Source organism: Sceloporus occidentalis, unplaced genomic scaffold (assembly GCF_023333645.1).
Source record: "Sceloporus occidentalis isolate IW3139 unplaced genomic scaffold, rSceOcc1.0.p SCAF_269, whole genome shotgun sequence".
NCBI classification, from domain to species: Eukaryota; Metazoa; Chordata; class Lepidosauria; order Squamata; family Phrynosomatidae; genus Sceloporus; species Sceloporus occidentalis.
In genome coordinates, this window is record NW_028317249.1 from 236,973 (window position 1) to 260,595 (window position 23,623).

At 38.6% G+C, this 23,623-nt stretch overlaps 1 protein-coding gene across 1 annotated transcript in view; it reads left to right on the top strand.

The window, feature by feature from the left end:
- The first annotated feature begins 2,642 nt into the window (after positions 1-2,642).
- The window catches only part of LOC149275728 (polypeptide N-acetylgalactosaminyltransferase 9), a 111,407-nt gene continuing 90,426 nt past the window's right edge, over positions 2,643-23,623 (top strand). Inside the window, exons 1-2 of the mRNA XM_089504384.1 lie at positions 2,643-2,883; positions 21,865-22,045. Of these exons, the coding sequence (XP_089360510.1) occupies positions 2,643-2,883; positions 21,865-22,045 (422 nt within the window). The remainder of the gene's footprint in view (positions 2,884-21,864; positions 22,046-23,623) is intronic.

Consider the following 23,623-nt stretch of genomic DNA (forward strand, 5'->3'; position numbering starts at 1 on the left):
AAAAATCAAAAAGCGTAAAGTTGTAAGTAGTAAAATGTTTGCAATGCTAAAAGATTAAGTCCAGATTTTGCGAGGGAGAGGAAGAGAAAGAGAGAACTTCTTATAATCAACTGATGTAGGCTCAGGTCCTCTGCTTCCAGGCTAATGTAAGTTGTGATGCATGCTGGGAAGCTCACATGAATGTATAGCTGGGTTGCTAGGAAAGGCACTAGCCTTGATAAGATGTCATTAAAAGAATCCATGTTGTCAATGAGGTATGATCTTGCTCAAAATATGTAACTTAAATAAAGGGGTTTTAAAATTATCCCTGTTTCTGTAAAAAGCAGCATATTGGTTGGTTGTTTGGTTAATTGATGAATAGACCAACTGGTAACAACATGCTTTCACTTGGATTGCTAAAGAAAGCAGTATTTCACATTGAGTGATATGTCAATCAATATTGGACATTACTGACATTAGCAGACAACTGGTTGCAGACTGTCACGGCTACTGTATCTGGTGGATACTGTAGTGACATCAAATTAAAGCAGTCAAGATGAAGTGGCATGTTTCCTGGCATTTACCCGTTAATATAATTTAAAAACAAGATTTTCTATTGATTGGAAGAGACGCTTGGATTTTTTTATTAGTCAATGAAAGAATGCACCCAGTGGCACCTTACAATCAGGGGCATCTGTCTAACAGCATTGTATGTAAAGTTAATAATTAACATTTTACTGTCACCTACTCACATTTTGTTAAGATTTATTCTGACCAACAGTACAAAAGTCAATTGTAGAGATCCGGAAAAAACAAAATTATACAGCACATTCATATTGGCTAAAATGGTTTGGTTACCTAAACACAGCTTTATAGTAATCTGTGGAACATACATTGTTTAAATTCTTTAAACAAATGTTTGAATTAAGTTAAGTTTAGATACTTTGTATAAGGATCTCAGTCTCCAATATTTGGACATTGGTGATGTGCATATCATTTACTCTTGGTCTACCTTGAAACATCTACTGAGACTATACTCTATAATGTCCCTTGCAATATTGACCCTTAAATGGCCTGGCTGGTCAGCGTGGTGTGATCCTTCACTTTCAGCAAAATAGTCATATAAATAGGTAAACATGTTTAAAAATATACAAAGACTAACCTGGTAGGAAAAAGAGGTGAGCGACACTGAATATATGTTTAGAAGTGGGAATTGTAAACAAAAATCATACATCCTATATGTACCTTTTTTCCATGTAGGTGTTTTATGCTACATATTGTCATCCACACCTCTTTTAAGAAACAGTAATGATCATATGGTTTTGACAGTTCTTGTGCCAAAATTACCAAAGCCCCAGTACTCCTTATGTACTCTGCAGAGTGTTTCCAAATGAGACATTCTGCAAGGTTATATGTACTGGCACAGTAATCTTTCCAGCAAGCTAGAGTTCCAATTATTAGGGCATGCTGAGGAAAAGTATATCAAAACAACTGTCCAGGCTTCATTCCCTTATCCAAAACAGCACTGGAATTAACCAGCTGTCAAAAAGACCAACATGCATGTTAAACACTGGAATGGATGACATGACCTGCAACTATAACAATGTCATATATTTATTATTAGCCATTGCTGGTATTTGTGTCACTGATCACTATAAATATTGATCTGACTCACAATCCTATAATAGCTATAGTGTATTGTTAGATGAGCATCTAACCTAATCACACCATTTTACCATCATCTGCACATCCATGTTAATACTCGCACCGTCATGATCTTCACATAGTTCTGCAGGTACTTGGTCTATGACAAATGGTAGCAATATAAACATTGTGTATTTAAATCGCTGTATGTCTGTTTTACCGTTCACAATGAAGCAGAAAAGGTGATCACCAGAGTCTCCCGAACAGGCTTTAACACTGGGTTTAGCCAGTGAATGTTGATGAGTATTGCTTTGGCTACGTCACTTTGCACAGGCGCCTTGTGTTGGGACAAGGCACACACACACTCATGCACACTCCCAGACACACAAACAGACTCACAAATGAATTTGCCAACGAATACACGGAGAGCCAGAACACTGCATCTTAGTCAAGTCCCACCTCTCAGTATACGTATATATATATTTAACTCATTTGTTTAGTGTGCTCTAAATCAAACACACTGCATCTATTCTGTTACAAGAAGAGACGGGGAGATCGGTGATTGACAATCGTTCTATACACGGGAGCGAGTCTCGGAAGGTGGTGCTGAAAGGGACAGCTCCCTGATCTGCCCGGCTCTGAAGCAGCACAGATCCGCTGGAGCGCTAGGGAAGGAACGTGGTGCTGAAAGAACATCTCCCGTTTCACAAAGGGATGAAGGACTGATCCAGAACAGCCTTCATCGCTGGACTATGACCACATTCTAACCATCACCCATTAGATATGCTTTTAGGCAAATGCCTCTTTCACCTTCCGTGGCTGATGTTTATTGTGCTGACGCCTGTTTCCAGTAACTCTGAATGGCAGTGGAGCTAGAGGGTCATCTCCCAATGTCTTCATTCCTATTGTCTTCTTCTTCTGTTTGGTCCTTGCAGTAGGTGCCGCTCTGTGCTTGTTCTGCTTGGTGTAAATGCTTGACTTCAGTTGGGATGCCCTAATGCTGGGTCTCCACAGATTTCATGGCGGTGGCACGGAAAATCAAAACTTTGCTGACTGTGAACATACTGGTGTTCGTGGGGATCATCTTGTTTTCCGTATACTGCAGGATCCAGGACAGGTCCCAGGAGCTGGTGCAGATTGTAAGAAGTTCTGATCGCAGGGTGAGGAGCAGAAACACCAAAGTGGGGGCCTTGGTGGATCGGGAGTCAATTCTGCAGAGACTTGACCACCTTGAAGAAGTAGTTTATAACCAACTAAATGGTAAAGACTCAATATGTCATCATATTTATATAAACATTTGTTTTAGTCTGGAACATTTAAATATCTAGATAGATAGATAGATAGATAGATAGATAGATAGATAGATAGATAGATAGAATACACAAGCACACATTGAAATAAAAAATAGATTTAGACAAATGGGCTATACTCATTTTTAATATATGTAGCTCTCTATTTACTCTAATTATGTTGACAATTACCTGGATTCATTCTTGTAGACATGTAATGTTTCATGCCCACATTATATCCCGATCAATTTAGAAAATATGTTTATGAATGCAAGAGAGTTAGATTTTCATCACGGTATAATATTTGTGGTGTAGACTGCTATATTGTAATCATTTTAATTTATGGATGTTTTTTATTGTATCCATTCTTTTTATTTTTGTTGTATATTTGTGTTGCGAACGTTGGAATTGTTTTATTTCATTTAGGGGAATGATATATTTCGTATAAGATAGCATAGGAGCCTAGTTAATTTAACACAGTAAGCAGATGCAGGCTGAAAGCCTTGAAGTACAAGGGAAACAGTAATATTAATAATAAGTGAAAGAAAGAAGTTCACCAAATACCCATCTTCGACCTATCTTTACCAGGCATACACATTCGCTTAACACAGTAAAACTACAATAAAGGAGTGCAGAAAAGCAGATTTTGTCACACTATGAATGAAGCTTTAAAAAACGACATTAGGTCAGTGAGCAATCATTTCATTCTGTGAAGGTGACTGCAAACAGTTTACAACCATAGTAATGTGCTCTCCAGGTCTTCATTCACAGCTTTCTGTTAAGTGCTGTTAGTTGTGCATGGTCACGTTTTGTTTCTTATTCCAGAAAAGGACAAATTGCCTGTGATATCAATATGACCACATCCTGCATTTGTTCCAAATACATTGTGTACAGCAGATCTGAGATGTGCTGAAATATTCTCACCTGCCTATTGACGCCTTCCATAAATAAGTTGATAGAAAACCACACAGCTGGTTATCACATTTTCACTAAGCACATGTTGACAATGTCACACTTCAACAAATGAGTGCGCTACAATATGATTATAAACCACCTATTTGTATTCCCCTAAATGCTATACGTTTCTGATCTTTACATTTCCGTTCACTCCTAGATAGTGTCAAACCCAGCTACGTGCAACAGTGTTTGCCACACTTTAACTATCAGTATTGGGTAGCATAGAAACATAGCATTTGACAGCAGAGAAGAAGCATTTGGCTCATCTTTTCCTGATGTAGAGACTAAAACCTTAATCAGTCATGTATTGTCTTAGATTCAGGATAGCTTTATGCATGTTTAAATTCCCGTGGTGTATTAGCCTCTACCACTTCTGCTAGGAAGCTGTGCTACATACCTACAACCCTCCTAGTAAATTAAAGCTCCCTTACATTATGTATAAGGCTCTGATTCTTTAGTTTTAGATTACTTCTCCTCCTTTTACTTTGTTGAATCCCTTTATTTATTTAATTGTTTCTATCACATCTCCCCTCTTTCCTCCAATATATACAATGAAATCCCATAGTCTTTCCTGGATAATTGTTATCCTGCAAACCATTCACCATTTTAGTAGCTCCTCTCTGAACTTGCTCTAGGATGCATTATCCCTCTGGATATCAGGTTCCCAGAACTGTATACAATATTGTAGGTAATGGTCTAACCAGAGATCTGTGTAGTGGCAGAACCACCTCCTTCTTTTTGCTACTAATGCTTCTAGCTATGCATCCCAGTACCTTGTTTGCTTTTTTCTGATGCTTTATTGTGTTGCCTACCCTGGAGTCGCTCGCTTTCTTTGTTGCAGACAGAACAGTGCCCCAATATAATATTTTGCCTTTGGATTCTCAGGTTCCGCATAACATGCATTCTGTTGAACAAATAGCTACTTGATGCAGTTTCTGGCTCTAGGAATATGCACAGAAGGAAATAACTCACTAAACATTGTTTATGTTAAAATGTTAAGAGAGGGCTGCTAGTATTTCCTGAATTCCAAAAATCCCTAAGCAGGTGTCCTGATTTCTTAATGAGAAATGTAATGACATCATCATTAAAAATGCATTGGTCATTTTGACCCTGTTCTTCTCTAAAGGTTAAGGTTAATACAGTCCCCTACCTTAGACTTATTTATTTATTTTCTAGTGAGAAAGGGGATTTCTCATCAGGAAGTATCCAAAAAAAAACAATTTTGTTCGAAATGAACCAGGATAGTGGATGATTATACACCATGAGTCTTGGTGTATATTGGGGTAATGCTAACATGGCCAGGGGGTACTTCAGTATGTGCTTAGTTCAGAACCCAAAAAGACTTTGTGGAAGAAACACTTGCTGCCAGGGCATCTTGTCAATGGAGATATTAAGTTTTAGGACAATTGCTAAGCACAACCAATTAATAGTTATAGGTTAGTTGGAAAACTGTTAAGAATCATTGATCTGGATGATCTCTTGATATACCAAGCAGGTCTTTTCCAATACTCTGTTAAGGTTACAGTATGTATTGTTGCACAGGTTTTTCACTTCTCATTAACATTGGGTAAAATGGTATATCACCTTACAAAATATTATTCTCATCTTTGAGATTACATATGGAACTTTTGTATAAGAAAACAATTCCAGTGGAAAAGGCTGTGCAATCATCATTGCAACCAAAATCATTGCGCCAGTAGTGTCCTTTATGTAGCACCTCGTTAAAACGAAATACCCCAGATGCATGTAATAATAGGGTGATTTAACATTAGTATTCTGGACAGGACAGGGCAATGGGATTAATGCTTGAAGCAACAGATTTAGGATGTATTTGACTGAATCTCTGCCAACCATTTATCTCATTGCCTGAAAGTATTACAGTTACATTCAGATCACTGGAGCTTAAACCACCTTGCACAAAATGGTGTTAGCAAATTATTAAAAGTTCTAAGTTGTCGAATGTCAAAAACAGGCAGCAAACAATATCTCCAGAAAAAAAATGTTCAATGTTTTCAAAGATTCTATTGCTGATTAGTAGTATTGGAAGATGAACTGAATTATATATCCACTTTATTAAAAATATAGTTCTACATCTGGCTTGTGCCTTTTTTGCTTTTATGTTTAGGTGTACATCTAAGTTTATGGTGAAAGCTTATGGTTCTAAAAGTCACGTAATACATATTCTGGTTCAAGCTGCCTAAATATGTCTATAAACATGTCGATAACCATGTGTCTCACAAACAGATGTCTCTTTCATATGATCTCACCGTTTAGAGACTTAACATACAATATCGAAATTGTTCTTTGTACATTTGTCCTTTGCCTCATCTGTTATGTTCCACATGAATGCCTTTATATTTATTTACACACATGTATATATGTATATATATACATACATACACAAACATATATACTAAATGTACTTATAGATAACTGAACCATTTGAGTGATAAGGTATGTCTTGGTAACAAGTATAGAAAAACATCAGTTTTTTTGCCAGAGGCTTATTGCTGTGATTTTTATCTCACTTTCTGCTAATAATTTAAATTAAAATAATGTCATTATATTACAATATAATAGATGCTATTTAAAAGCTGCAATGTTTTCCTCTTCCAGTTGAATCTGAGGTCCCTGATTACTGGAACTGCCGAGTCTTTATTGTATGAAATTCTGTGCAAACGGTTGCAGTGGGAGTTACTCCCCTTTATACAGGAGTATCAACCCGAGAGTGTGTTATTAGTTCAGAACAATGAGTGTGACATTTTTGACAACCAAGTTGTTATATAATGAAATAAAATCAGGGGTAATACACTTCTTTAAGGAACCACCACCCCTTATGAGTAGTAGTTTGTTTTTTTTCGAAATCAACGTTTATTGAATTTTGTAGTAATTTTATGGGAGTAGGGTGGGGGAGAGGATACAGAAGGAAAAAAAGGGGATGGGGAGGGGATAGGTATACATGTCCATACACGGCAGCAGAACATCAAAACAGAAAGCGCATAAGAACCCGCGCAGGGGTTACATCAGAAACGACAATCACCAGAAATGCGAGAGCGCACGCAGGCCCCATAATAAACAATGAAAAGAACAGTCGTATACACAGTGTCAGCGAGAACACAGAGCGTAAAAGGCGGACGCAGGAGAGGCCCAACTATATGTCGTGAGGGGGCACAAAAGAGAGCCAGTGAAACCAAGTGGCCGTGTACCTCTCCCTCTGCTTCAAAGAAACAGCGGAGAGATCCTCGATCTTCCGAACGTCCTCGACCCGGGACATCCATTCCCGGATCGGCGGGGAGCACGCTTGCTTCCAATACAAAGGAATGAGGCCCTTGGCCGCGTCAAGGAGATGACGCACAACCGAGCGTTTATAGTGTGAGAGAGAGTGAGGAGTGTGGTGCAAAAGCATCGACAATGCATGAAAAGGGGGAGGGGAATCTGAGAGATCCGAGATCACACGGTGGACCTCCTTCCAAAACAGCTGGATCCAGGGGCAGTCCCACCACAGGTGCAGCATCGTACCCACATCCCCATCACATCGACAGCATCTATCCGAGGAGTCGGGGAACTTAAGGTGTAGCCTCTGAGGCGTGCGATACCAGTGGGTCAAAATTTTATAATTTGTTTCCTGCACCCTAGTCGCCCTCGAGCTTTTGTGAGTGAGAATGAATATCTTCTCCCAGTCTTCATCCGTAAGAGTCTCAGGGCTCAAGGACTCCCAACTCGAGCAGAAGGAAGGCCTCGTGGTGTGCATAGAGGTCAGGAGCAGGGAGTAGAGCAAAGAGATGCCACCTCTAGGGGAGTGCTCACCCGAGCACAAAGTCTCAAAACAGGTTAGGTCCCTGTGTAAACGTTGGCGGTTGGGAAGGGTGTTGAGGTAGTGCGTAACCTGGTGGTGCGCAAATCGGTCAGACCAGGAAAATGCAGCGTCCGGGCACAGGTCCCCAAGTGCCATGACTGACCCACCCGCCAGCAGGTCCCGAGCCCGGACGGGCAGGGGGAGTCCCGCGTACCCCTCAGGCCCCCAGAGCCGACCCGGAGCAAAGTCCGGGCTGTCCCAGAGAGGCAGCATAGGCGATGGCGACGAAGAGAGACCGGCCCTACGTCCCGTAGCCCTCCACACCGACAAAGTCGCCGATACAAGGGGATGTGATGTCACATGAGCCCCCACGGTAGGGCCCCAGAGGGTCCCGGAAGTCGCCCAGTTCCAGCGCGACCGAGTAGTAGTTTTTTAGGCAGGTCAGTGTTTAACTTACCGGTCCTGAAGAATTTAAAAAAAAGCTGTTTTTTTTAAATCGAAGACACTTTCTTCATGTCATCCTGTATTATTTTTATTCTGAAGTATTTAAATAACAGAAGGAAATGCTTTGTGCAGGTGCAGCCACCATACCAGAACCCAAAGAGTTAAATCAGTTATATGTCTCACAGTCTGTGATGTCTTTCCACAGTAATGCATTTGTGAAAATATTTGTTCATCTAATATCACATCATTGTGTTCTATTCTTGACACGGCCGCTGTAGTGTGTTACTCATCATGGATGAATTGTCTTTTCCCAGCATCCAGTACACATGTATGCAAAGCAAAAGCAATACACTGGAATGCACAAGCTGAATTTTCATGACCTTTCATCTTGGTCTATAATCGATTAAAATTGATCTGTAGGAGATTGCGATCCCAGGACAGAACTAGACATACACTCCTAGATGCAATATCCTTAGTTTCATTATCCATTCTTTGTTTCATACACTGTATATATTGGTTCTGCCAACTACATCCTTGTAGATTTTCGTGCAAAAGCTGTGCAAATCCATAAAATGGGTTAAAATTGCCCAATATAGAAGAACAAGAAGCGGGAAACATATTATTTTCTTCAAAAATACAATAGAATAAAACTAAACAATAAAATGAAGTATGGTCAAGAAACATATTCCTTCTAACACATTTCATGCAGTGAACAATTACCTTAATAGCAGCTTTGCACTAATAGGAAATTCATCCCCTTTCTGCATTGAGTCCAAAGAAAATAGTTCAAAAGGACACATATAACAAAAAAAACCTTTTAACACCCACACAGGCTGTTCAGCCAACATAGTCACTTATAATTTTCAGTAAATGTACAAGTAGGAATCCCCCACAGATGTAATTTAGCTGTGAATTGACAGGATGACCGGATGTGGCTAGCCGCCTGGATAGTTTTAGATACTGATTTTATTAAAATTTCCACCACCATATAATTGTCCTTTCCCTCCTCTTTTTTTTCCTGCTGGCCGCTCCTAATAACCCATTGATGAGACTGAAAAATGTTCTGTTTCCCATCCAGAGCACAACCTTTTATGCCAAAAGCAATTGTAAGGTCAGAGGCATAATTTACCATAATTGCCTCATTCTCCCCCTTTTGTCACAGTCTCTTTCCAGTAATATACACAAATATCTAAACAAAATGCAATTTGATAAAATTCATGAGTGTTTGCTGCTAGCCTTTTTTTTTTCGTCCTCATTATTATTGGTAATTATTTCAAAGGCTTCAAAATTTAACAGTAGCACAGTAAAATATACGGAGATGAAAGGCTGTAACGTATAAAATCACTGGCCCATGTGATGCTTAAAGCAGAGCTCAGATCTTAACTACTTCAGTAGAGTCTTCAGTGAATGGCAATGATCTGCACTGGGAAGGTTATCGTTTAAGGGCAGTTTTTGTGCAAAATGGTAAAACCAATCTTCCTGCTGATTTCATTTCTTCACTTTTAGTATCTGACTCCATATAAGAAAATTATTGCTGTGTGATTGTCTTGCATAATCTCAAGATTATGGTACAAGCAAGAGGTGTACTGTAAAGACCCAGTGCCAGAAAAGTGACGGCTTAACTTGGTTTCCAGTCTTATTCTGCTCCTGCCGAGTTAGATTTAGCTAAGCATCAGGTTTAAACTGACGCTGACTTTTTACTTACCTAATCCAGTCTAAGCAGCAACCTAGGTGTTTAAATTGTCCAATGCCCAAGAACTGGTATTAGGGAGGAAGAGATTAAAAATGTAGCCTTGCATTTTGAATGTATTATGTTCTTCAGTTTGCTTCTAATTAGATCTATCATTTGTGTTGTAGCTTTAAAAACTTTGAATTTACAGCCCCTAGACACATTGAGCAACTTCTACTGCATGTATATATATATATATATATATATATATATATCTACATACAATATATCTATATATATATTTACTGTATATATAATTAGAACTATAGAACTATAATTATGTTTAGTTTAATCAGCAAAAAAAGAAGGAAAGAAAAAGGGGAAAGAATAGTGAAATTGTGCTTTCCAGATCATTAAGAAAACATTAAATATCGCATGCTGGTCCAAATTACAATCTCTAGGGAACCTTCTCATAGTATAAAAGTGCTGGAGCTTCTGCTACTTGCTAATACATGATCACAAGCATTACATGGCATTTATATTAGAATTAACTGCTTGGTTGGACTTTGATGCTTGGGTGCAACAAAATAATGAAACCTGGATTGAGAGGAGCATAATGAAAGCATTAAATGCCCTAAAAAGGATTTCGGTGCAGGAATAGGCAACAACCCCACTTCTGAAAAACATATAAAGTGAGGTTGCACATATAGTACGTATACTTATCTCTTTAAATTAAGATTAGTGTACTTGTAAGGTGGTCAGAGGTTCAAACAATCAAAAAGAAAATATTTTGCATAGTATGTTCAAACCATACAATGGAAAACAATTATGTCTAACCACCATTGTGTATCTTGTACTCACAGTTTATTAAGCCTTGTAGATCCATGCTTAAGAGATATAAAGCTTCTGGTTCAGGTATAAGACAAAGGGAGTCATCCAGGTATTCTATGACTATATAGCCAAATAGAGACAGATCTGAACTTGTCAAAAAGAGGTCAAAAAGTGTTTACTTTTCTTAAAGGTATACATCTCCCTACATATAGGTTTGGATAAAAAGGTTTAGATATAAGGATATAAAAATATGTAAGCAGATGTATACCTTTTAGTAAAGGGAATGGTTTTTTTTTACTATCCAAACTGCATCCGGTAGCATCATCAGTGCAAGCACTGTGTTTCGGAAAATGGGTTTCCATGACAAGGCAGCTCACAAACCAGAGACCACTATGCGCAAAGCCTAGCGTCAGCTGTAGTGGTGTAAAGCACACTGCCACTGGAGTCTGGAGCAGTGAAAACTAGTTCTCTGGAGTGATAAATCACGCCTCATTAACTGGAAGTCTCATGGAGGAATCTAGATTTGGCAGATGCAAGGAGAACACTCCCTACCAGAACTTATAGTGCCTCCTGTAAAGTAGGTCTGTACAAAGCAAGGTCCATAAAGATATGGTTTGACAAGTTTGGTGTGGAAAAACCGGAGGCTTCACTCAATGTCTGACTATATTAGTAGAAGTACCTAAATAAAAGAGACCTCTTTCTGGATTATAGTAGGAATTTAACACATTGATTTTCTAATTAAGTGTTACGTGTTAGTTAGTGTTAATCTAGTTAAGTGGAAAAGTAATTATCTGCATCCATTTTGTAGTCTTATACCAAATTGGCTCGGATATAGGCCGCACCCTAAAAGTTTGGTGCTTTTTTAAAGAAAAAAACATGCTGCCACTCTGTCTCTCCCCCCCCGAGATATGCTGCCACTGTCCTCCCCCCCCCGAGATATGCTGCCACTGTCCTCCTCCCCCCCGAGATATGCTGCCACTGTCCTCCTCCCCCGAGATATGCTGCCACTGTCCTCCTCCCCCTCGAGATATGCTGCCACTGTCCCCCCCCCCGAGATATGCTGCCACTGTCCTCCTCCCCCCCGAGATATGCTGCCACTATCCCCCCCAAGATATTCTGCCACTGTCCTCCCCCCCCCGACTTACCAGAGCAGACTCCCGGGTGTCTTGTGGGGCTGGCGGGAGACATCTACGCAATACGCGTATACAACTTCCGGTGCCGGGACTCAGTGGCGTATTGCGTAGGTGTCCCCCGCCAGCCCCGCAAGACACCCGGGAGTCTGCTCTGGTAAGTCTTGGGGGCAGAGGTAAAACGCATCGTGCGGACGGTCGTGCGATGCGGGTAAACAACCTCCGCAGCCGGTGACTGTCCGCACGATGCGCTTAGACAACCTCCCGTGCCGGCACCCCCCCGTGGAAAGTGCTGGCAGGGGAGGCTGTCTGAGCGTATCGGAGAGTAGGATGCAGGTCCCCTGCACCGCTGCGGGGGATCTGTATCCTAACCCCGCTGCCTGCCCGGCGCTAGACCCCGAATATAGGCCGCACCCCCACTTTAAAGACTTAAAGTGGGGGGAAAAAGTGCGGCCTATATTCGAGCCAATACGGTATTTAGCTCAAATTTAAAGGGCAGGAAAGAGTACTAGATCTATGATAAAGAAAATTAATTTTGTGTATTATGGAAAAAAATCATCTGCTTAACCTCAAGGTCATTTATGATGAATGCTGACATTTTATAATCTAATTAATGCTTTTAATGTTATGTCGGCCATGTTCCATTACTATGACCCAATGTGTTTATAGTTAATACGTGTAAATAGCACATAGGCCTCCTTTAATGAAAAGGCTAAAAGCAGCTAGCTGTACTCAGTACTATCACTTAATTGCATTGGTGGAAACCTCCTTGGTGCATTAGAACCAAGGCCTTTTATAAAAATAAACATTATTTTCCTTGGTGTGATCTCATTATACAATAAGGTGTAGCATCAAATGATGCAACAGTTTTCTAGATGATTTTTGAATCAAGGCACAAATGTATCAGATTTGATCATGCCAAAATATAATATCCCTGTATGAAATTACAATTTTTATTTCACAAGTGCCATGTGTAGGGACTAAAACATCTGTATATCACACACAGTCATGTGAAAAAGAAGGTGCACCCTTTTAAAATTCTATGGTTTTACATATCAAGACATAATAACAACTATCTGTTCCTTAGGAGATCTAGAAATTAGGTAAATACAACCTCAGATAAACAACAACATATGACATATAACACCATGATTTATTCAGCAAAAATAAAGCCAAAATGGAGAAGCCATGTGTGAACAACTAAGCACACCCCATAATTCAATAGCTTGTAGGACCAACTTTATCAGCAACTTGAATTAACCATTGTCTGTATGACATTGTCATTGTCTCTCATCATTTTGGAGGAATTCTGGACCACTCTTCCTTACAACATTGCTTCAGTTCATTGAGGTTTGCGTGCATTTGCTTATGCACAGCTCTCTTAAGGTCCTGCCACAGCATTTCAATCAGGTTGAGGTCTGGACATGTACTGGGCCATCGCACAACCTTGATTCTTTTCTTTTTCAGCCATTCTGTTGTAGATTTGCTGGTGTGCTTAGGATAATTGTCCTGTTGCATGACCAAGCTTTAGGACCGATGGCCTCACATTTGGCTGTAGCTGTGAACTTTAGCATTTAACATGCCAACTGAGGTCTGAGATGTTACTCTTGTTGTTTTTTTTTACAATTTCTCTGAGGATTGCACGGTCTGACCTTGAGGTGAATTTGCTGGGATGTCCACTTCTGGGAAGACTGGCTTTCTTGACTGTTTTCAACTTTTGAATAATCTTTCTCACTGTAGAATATTGGTCGTTAAATTGTTTGGAAATTGCCTTATAACCCTTCCTAGATTGATGGGCAGCAAAAATAGCTTCTCTAAGATCATTGGTAATGTCTTTCCTGCTTGGCATTGTGTAAACACACACCTAAATGCTCTAGACCAGCAAACTGCTAAAACGTCAGCTTTTATAAAGGTGGTAACACTTGCTGATGATCAATTAATCAAGGAAATTAAATTAGCAGTACATGTCTGCTGTGGAAGACCCACCATCACGGTGAAGTGAGGAGCTGGGGCAACACTGTTGCAAGGGGCCCCCTCCAGAATAATTATAATTATTTATATACAAACATATAAATATGCACATATATGTCTATACACACACATACTTTTTTATTCACACAATTTAGCCAGGGCATAGGCACGAGCATAGGAAAGGGACACAGACAAAGTTGGGGGGGCATCATACAAGCAAGTTTTTCCCCACAAAGCTTTATGACAGCTAAATAACCAAGCAGCCATGAAGCAAGACACTCTAAAAATAAATCTTTACATATGGCATGGAAGCTGCTTCTGCCCTAGTGTTACTTTGCACACAAAGGCATAACGTACATGTATGAATAAACGCACATAGACATATTATTTTTTATTGTTTTATGTAGCAGCATCATATTCAGCAATGCTGTACAATGGACATACAAGACATAACAAGTAGGGCACAACATAGCAATTTTACTTACAGAAATAAGAAATACAATATGCTTTCCTACAGAGCTATCCCCACATAAATACACATACCCACATACAGTATCTGCATAACCAGTGACTGCTATACAAACCCCAGGCTCCTACCTGCAGAGTATCTCTCTTCCTGTAGCTGCAGATCCTCACATAGTAACCATAGTTGCCTTTTGTTTACAAGCAGAGAGCCACATAGCTCCAACTTGCAGCATATACCTCAAAATTACGCTCCTTACAGATCATCATGTCACATGATAGAAGGCAGGAAACTGACTTTGCAATCACTGATGACCATAATGGTCTCTGTAAATATATCTGCAGCAGAGGTTCCTGTGCACCAAGTGGGTCCACATCTGTGCTACCACATTACCCAGCACAAGTACTGTATGCATGCAGAAGTGAGGACCCCATTGCCACCAGTGATGCTGGGACAATTGCCCATTGTATATCATTTCCCATGCTGAAGTTATCTCCCTTCTTCTAACCCACCATTACAAGCCAATAAAGAATAACCAATATCAATATCTTAACAATATTGCAGCTATAAGTAAACAGGGAGTAATAACTTTGCAGATCCCAAGAACAGTAACATAAACAATACCTTTCTTCGACGCTATAAACTTTAGGTAGCTCCTGTATATAGCTACAATGCTTATCATGACCTATAAGCATTATTACATAGGTTTATTTATTATACAGAACTGTAACATGTAGGGTATAGGGAAATTGACAGATGTTTATTTGAAGGACTTTAAACTGCAGAATTTACTACAGTTGATATTTGTCTATTTAATACACAAAAGATAAATAATGATTTTCTGTGTGTTTGGACATGGAGTGGAATAAGAGATTTGGGAGAGGATTATCCTAGCAAATGAATGTTACTGGTTAAGCCAGGATCATGTTTGACTTGTGTAAATTATCAATCAGGTTTCCTTAGTTAAAAAAAAGAAAAGAAAGAAGCTACATGGTATCGCTGACACTGGTTTATATTTTTCATATTCAGCAATATCATTCAGATACTGATTACACACGATATACTTTAATCAATACACTGGCAGGAATCCCCAGGAGGCTTTATCTCCATGGGGGAGGGTCAGGTATATTATCATACAAACAATACACCAGTTCTTAGAAGGGTATGATGGATGTGAGATAGCTCTGAACACACATCTGCAGCTTAGCCTTGAATATAATCAGCGACTACAAGAAATTAACTATCCTCCTAATGGTGTACCAGGTGCTGCCAGAGAGATATCATGTTCAGGAGGCTATAACAATTGATTATGTCTTTCCTTTCTGGAAAACAGTGCCAGCTCAAACAGAAGCTCAGGTTTAAGAGCGCAGTCCTTCGTATGATGTGTAAGGAAGTGGTCATGCATCTTGCTGCTTAATGTCAATTCACCAATATGTCCTTGAGTTTTATTTTTTTTTCTCCTGCCCAAGAACCCCAGTCACCATCAACAGTTTTCAGGAGGTGGAGACAACTGAAGATAGACACCTTTTTATGCACCCTTTGTAATTGGGTGCATAACCACCACTAACCATAAAAGAGAACTAGCAGCTTTTAAGCATAATTAAATATTGATTTCTTAAATGTACCTATAGCTTATGCTTTTTATTTTTTAGAAATACTGAAATGTGTTTGGACACATGAAATGTTGGGGGTATGAGGTATATATATATATATATATATATATATATATATATACACCTTTACCTATGTTTATTTTCTGGATTGAAATGAAAAATTGGGTAATCTGTATCTGTTCTGTATCTTTGTTATCACTTAATATATGTGCATAATAAGAAATATCCACAAATCATCCTTATAAAGCATTGACTATAACACACTTTATAGTGTTACAGGAAAATAGTTCCCCCCCACACTTTTTGTCTGGCACAGACATGAATACTAATATACAAAGAATGACTTTATTAGAGTTATACTGTACAGGTGGTAAATATTCTTCATAAGAACATTTGGGGAGAACAAAAATGAAAGCAAGACAGAGCAGAAATAGTAGGAGAAATAAGTAGAAATAATATATTAAACAGAGCTAGAGTGGTGGGTTTTAGATAGGAGAAGCAGAAAAGGAATGAGAGGGGGAAGGAAAGGATAGGCAAGACGGAAGGTATTGCTGTCATACTGTAGATGTGCCCCATAATTACATATTAGTATAATAAGCAAAAGTTTGAAAAAGTGTGATTAACTCTTAAATTTAGTTTATGTAAGAAACATTTTCCAACTTGATGAGATTACTTTTTATTTTCCTAAATTTGCATAGAGAAACTTAAAGGGTTAGACATCCTGTCTGTGACGTTGGCTTACACCCTAGTGAGAAAAGCTAGGGTGCTTCTATCAGCAAAAGTTGTGGTTTAGATGTTCAGTTGTGCTATGCATGCTCAAACTAGCCATTGGATAATGCCTGGTGGGCTTGTCTCCTATGGCCATAACTGGGAACTCTCCAGGGTTGACCCAAAGTCTCTTAGCGAAGCCCTGCTTTTCTGGGTGTTTAGATTAGTTTCTTCTTTCTCTGGGAAGCGATATAGTGTTTGACTACACCTACTCCCTGCACACTTCTTTCTACCAACCCACCAAAGGCTGTCTACATGCTGCATGCCTTGTCCCTTTACACAGCCATTCCTCTAGGTGAAGGAGAGATCAAGGTAGCCTACCTTGAGAAGTTAAGTATTCTGATGGGACCTCCCATAGACCTTTAATGCCGCTTGTGTGGCAGATCATGTCCTTTAGTGCGTGGCCTCACATCGCAAAAGTGTAAGCTTCGGGGCAGCTGCATGTACCAAGCAGGTGGCTTCCTGTATGTAATTTATCATAAGCCTTAATAATTCTAGGGGATAGCCATATAGGTAGACAGCCCCTTTAATAGAAAATAAGGGAAAATAGAACGATTGTTTTATCTTAGGAAGGCTTTGCAGAGTAAGAAGAAAGCAAAAGGGAAAAAAATAGCTGGTCTAGCCAGTACTGATTATCTGAATGAGTTGCGACTGTGAGGCAAGCTAAATAATAGAGGGCATAATGAAGCAATAAGACAGTGGATCTTTTGCATTTGTAGAGGATTATGGCACATCTGGGCTGGGGTTAAGGAAAGAGGCAGCATGCCAAGAAAAGATAAGCTGCCAGTTTCCTAAATATTCAAGGCTGCTTCCTACTACTATTCCTCTACTTACAGAGATGTATGGTGGACACCGCCAGGATTTCAAAGAAACTATAACATTCGTATCATTGTAAAGGAGTTGCACTTCATTAATTGTAATGCTAACTTCAAAACACTTAAGTAGTGCTACAGATTTTGCACTCAATGAGTCCAATGGAGATAAATGACATAAATTGATACAACTAGAAGGTAACAGGAAAAAAACTCAGATTTCTTTGATCGATTTTAACAGTTTCTTGCAACCAAGTGTTAATTACTGTATTCATTTCTTTACCCGCTCAGCTATGGTATATTGCTGATTCAAACACTATAAAATGATTGCAAAGGCAGATTGTTATTGCTTCAAAAGAGTCCCACAAATAATCGAGGTAGGGTGTTTAGTTGTATTTTATCAAAACTATGACACATCCTAGCAGGGTGTTAATTCACATGTAACTTTTGTGACTTCAGCTGCTAGTGAAGAGCAAGGTGTATTACCCTTGAGATTGAGACTGTCTATATGGCCTGGATTGTAAATAATGTACAACCACATACAACCAGGTATGGTTTTCTAAGAAAAGAAATGCACTAATCTGCAGGCTGTGTAGTTTAGCCTTTGCTTTCATACCGATGAACAGTCTCATGCATGCCAGGGATTGAAACACATCAATCACTATCTGGATTATAAGGACACACCCTGACAATAAATTTAGCAACTGTGTTCAATGTCAGGTAGTGGCGGTAAAAGCCAGTATAATATTGTCACGTGAAAAGGTTTATTGTCTCACAAGGCGGAAATGTAATTTTATTTAATTTTACTACTCAGTGGTAAGACCTCCATCTTGATATGAATTGAAGTGCAATTCAGGGCACCCTTTTTAAAAAAACCCAAAACATTATTGAGCCTAAAAAAAATGGTACCGATGTGGGCCAACAAAATAATAAGGGGAATAGAACATCAACTTGAGAAAATTAGAGTTACTCGATATCATACAAATACTTACAAAGGTTCTGCTATCATATTCAATTTATGGATATTGTTTTAGCAAAGATTAGTGTACAGGGATATAAAGGGATATAAAGATAAATTAGGACATCATTAGTGATAGAATTTTGATCCAGTGAGAAATCAGATTAAAATTTTGTGGTCAGGAACAAACGTTTCCCCCTTTTGAGGCACAACTATGAATCTTTTGAATGTGGCGCAACAGCAGGGTTGGACTCAATGGATTTTATGTTTTTTAACTTAAATTACTAAGTTACAAAAATATCCTTTAGCCCTTGTCATAAAAGGAACCAAAAAAATCAGCACTGCAGATCCATTGCTGTATCATATATTATAATACATATAGTTCCTCTGTTGTCCGTGGCTATACTTAGTAAATCTCTATTTACATAGTTGCATAATCACTCCTTCAATCATACACATTTTTTTCATAGGTAAGCAATGAAATTAGTTTTTTCTCTTGAATAACAGTTGTCTTTCTTGGCTATCTTAATATATATCCCAAAATATGCTCTTTTTTGATAAACTGTGGCACCCTAGGTTTACATGCAATCTCGCAGTCCTGGAATGGAAATCTGGCACATGCCCGGTGGGCTGTTGGCTGAGAGCACTCCATACTCTTATCTAGGTGCTTCAATGTGTGACCACCAGTTCAGTATGCACTTCCTCACGCTGTGTAAGCATAAAAACGTAATATGTAGCCTTTCATATCCAGCCTTATGTAATTTGGCGGCCAACAGCCTTAAAGTGACAGGCCACCTCCATACCTGGGAACGCTCTGACTACACGGAGACCCCCTTGCGGGATGTGGGTAGGTTGTCCCGCTGAAGTCAGTGGGTGATTCTTCAACAACGCTCCCATGACCCAGAGTTTCCTCGCGATGACCCGGAGGCTCAGAGAAGCGGTGCTTCACCCAGAGTCTCCAGGTGAAACCCGGAGATCTCCATGGTTTGACCACCTCATCATCCCCAATCCGCCCCTGCAGTGTTGACACCCTATATTTGGTACTATGTTTAGTGCCCTAGTCTGGTACATTTTCAGGTCCCTTTCTAGTGTAATTGCTGCTTCAAATGTAATTTGAAGTGGCAGCTGGTGCAAATTAAACATTTAGCTGGTAATTCCCACCTGCTTATAAAAATAAAGAGTCAGATTATGTCATAGTAGTGTCTATAACAATTATATAAGAGAATATGCCTCCAACTATTTTTCTCTATTTCTCTAGCATTCCCCCGTGGTAAATATGGTGTCAGATCTCTGCAGACTTATTTCCTCAGTCGTATAGAAGGGTGCCACTAATAGTAGGGATCATGAAAATATACAGAAAACAACATCAGTCAAGTTTTGAAAAAAAAAAAGTATATTGGAGCAGGTTTTTGAGTTTAAAATATGCAGAACAGATACTAAAATGCCAGTAAAATTAAGGTAGGAGCTCCCACTCATTCTTACTAAAGTAACACCAAATACAGTGAAAGGCTTGGATATAGAAGTTCAACATGGCCTCACTAAGAAAGAACCATCCATGATGATCATCTTTTGAGGAAGGCAGCAATAGACCGTAAGGATGGTCCACTGGTCCTGGGCAGCTCTATGAGGTGGTGGCACGCTAAAAATTCGGAATATCCTCTGTCCTATTTTAGAGATAATGTATTTGTTAACTACAACTTTTCTGCCTTCATTTGAATTAAAAAGAAAAGGGTGGAATGGTGGAACTATGGCTAGGTGGGATGTGATGTGTCAGATGAGGGGTAACTACTTTTGGGTTGGCTAACCATGTCTGAAAAATAACTGAAAATCCCTATACTTATATATCAAAAGGACACCTCAAAGAGACCATTTTCCCGATGCAAGCAAACAATTGTAACAATATTTCTAAAAACCCTTCTGCAAAAATAGTTTTCCTGTTCTAGAGGTTATACAAAAAAATGAAGGGGGTGATTATCTGCAGTTGCTTGCAAGAGGCTCCTGTTACACATGAAAGAAATAGCTACTACTGTATATGAATTATTCACTTATACTGTGAAATATACTATATTTATTCTCAGAATAGATTTTTAAAAAATCTCATTAAACCTGCCTGCTGCTTTAAAGAGATGATGTTGTTCCATCACTTGCTTGGTTGTGAGCAGTGATTTGGAGGCAAATGCAAATTCTGGTGCGTAAACCAACAATTCATAGAATGGAAATATGGCTGCAGGAAACAAACATGCTCCATATTTACCAGCTGCCTGGTAGGAATGGTCAATTTATTGACACATAACGCAATCCCTCAGTGACAGGACAACCAGCGCATGTCTGAATAGTGGATTTACTAGATTTACCATATGACAATTAAAGGGACGCTGCAACGTGTGTGTGTTATTAAATGCACATTGATGATCGTTTCATGTACTCATTTTAGCCTGTGCAATTCCGCAAGTGCATTTATTTTAGAGTTCAGAAATTGAGCTCACACATATCAGTTGAGCTTACATGCTACTGTGCATGCTCAGAAAAAATAAATTTCTAATTTTCTAACTCCTCAAAAACAAATGCTCAAATTTACATTTGATAAATTTCAACATCCATTAAAAAGATAAAACATGAGGGACAAGAGTATCTATTTAAAAAAAATGTACTTTGAGACTGTGGCTGGTCACTGCCAATCTTGTGTGTGTTGCCCTTGACTTAACACACCATGTATTATTTAGTACATACATACAGAGTGAGTGTACATAGGGCATTTAGGAGCCACCGTGTATTTAGTGTTTGAGTGCAGTTATAATCATTAATACTGATGGGGTTAAAATAACATTACAATAGAGCATTTGATGCCACTAAAGATGGGTGAAGGCTGCTGTAAAGTAAACTTCTTAAAGTATCTGGCACTTGTCGTTCTGTGGCAGTACATACACCACAAAGAACAGAAGGAATAAGACATTTCATAGAATTGGCTACTATAGATAAAAATTAAGATAAGTAGTCACAGTCCAAAAGACAAAGAAATAACGATGAATGAACATGAATTCATTATCCAAAAAATAGATATAGTGAAACTTGGAAAGCGAGCCCTACCACTGCAGGGAGTCTTCCTCCTGTCTGATGATAGCAGAGATCTTATACAAAGGATAGACCTTTGGAAGCTTCCAGCACATGCACACATCCATTAATTACTGGCCCTGCAGGGCTGGCGATAAAGCATTAAGCAGAGTGGATTTTCCACTGTTTCCCATTAGAATAATAAACCCTCTGAAAGCCTTGATAAGCAGCACAACCTTTTGTAAAAACAATTATCACATTTCAAAATGTTCACGCTCCTGCATTTTAGAATCTTGTTATTGGAAAGGCAAACATCAGCACACTGGAAGAACACAGCCAAATAACTTGAATGACATACTGACATTGGATACAATTTACTTAATTTGACTTAAGTCATTGAAAAAGACAGGGGTATTTTTGTTGTTTAATATTAAAACGTGTAAGTATTACACAGGTTGTGATATTGTTAATATATGTTTTTTCTTTTAGGATTAGCTAAGCCGATGGGGCTTGTGGAAGGTCCAGGAGGGATTGGACAAGGAGGAATGGCTGCAACCTTGAGAGATGACAGCCATGAATCAGAGACTAAATATGAAGAATATGGTTATAATGCACAACTCAGTGACAGGATCTCTTTGGACAGGTCGATTCCTGACTATCGACCTAAAAAGTAGGTAGTATGATGTGGGCCATAACTTAATTCTTTGGAATACACTCCATGTTAGCCATAGAAAGAAAAAGAGGAATTTTGGTAAAAAATTATACCTTTATTGGCTAGTTGCTTGCAAGATTTTAATAATACCCTTATTGGCTTACTTACAACTTGGCAACATCAGAAGAAGTTACAGTGTTCTACTCTTCTATAATAGGCTTTGGCATTGAATATGAATACAATATGGAAACAAAATGGTAACAGTGTATTGTGTTGGATTTATTGGTGATGTACATTTAAAAGCTTATTGCTTCCGTGAATATTAACTTAGGAAAACTATGGTGTCTTTTGGCACCCGACTCACAATTAAATACAGGCGTACATTATCTATTTTGCTTATCTATTATGCTGCAATGTAGACAACTTTAGTGAAACCATATAATTAATTAAAAAATAACAGTTATGTTGCGCTAACTTTGTGAGTATTATATAAGCAAGGCTCTGGATGATAAAGATTGTCAGTTTAACCAATGTTTTATACATAGCATTATTTCATAATCTGCCAAAAAAAAAACATTTCCTTGTTCTTCATTTCCATGTTAAATAATACTAGGTGAAACAGAAAGCGACATGAAAATGGTGCTTTTTAAAGGTAATAAAGGTACCAAAATATATAAATTTCCAAAAATGTGAATTGTAGAATTCGATTATTGAAAGGTCTACTGCTAGTCACTTCCAATTGTCAGGATTTGCAGAGATGACACGACTTAAAATTTTTTTTAATGGTTTTGGTTAAAAAGTTATGAACATTAATTTTATTCAAAGAAATGATGAAACAGTCACCTGAATAATGAGAGCTGACAAAACATTCACCTGACTTAACTGGTTTCATCCTTATTTTGTTAAATCATGAGACAATGGAGCTAAGTGTAGCACATGTGTCACAGAAGTCACAATGTTTTCGTAATACAGAAATTTCAATAAAAGATGAGATGCTATTATATGAACTAAGCAGTTTAGCCAACAAAATTTAGTCTTGCCGCTGTTACAAGTACTTGCACAATTTCCATATTTATTTCACGCCTTTTGCTTAAATTTGGGGAAGGAAAGAAGGCAGAAGAAAAAGTATGGTGGGTTATTCAAAGCTGAGACGTGGTTAGTTGTGGAAGTTTTAGTTAAAAAAACACAGAATTCGGACAACAAATAATTAATTAAATAAGGGAAGAGTGAGTACAATTTTAGTCAATGTTTTATACCCGTTTTGTGTACATAAAAAAACACACTTTTCTGTGTCTGTGCACCAAAGATGACTTCTACAAATATTTGAATGCCGGGTTTTATGTTCCTAGGTTACAAAATATTTGTTGATGTAGCAAAACTACCAGTCAAGGAGTCCACTGCGCTAAACAAACTGCTGTTCTTAACTATAATAAAAAATGCTGGCAGAGCCCAAGACTTCAGAAAAAACAAAGAAACCACCTTCACGTGTAGATGTGTGAATGAAGAAATAAATAAATACCCTACAAGTTCTGCTGCTCCCAAATAACACTCCTCATAAGTGTTCAAAAAGTCAATGGAACCAAAGAGGGGCGCATG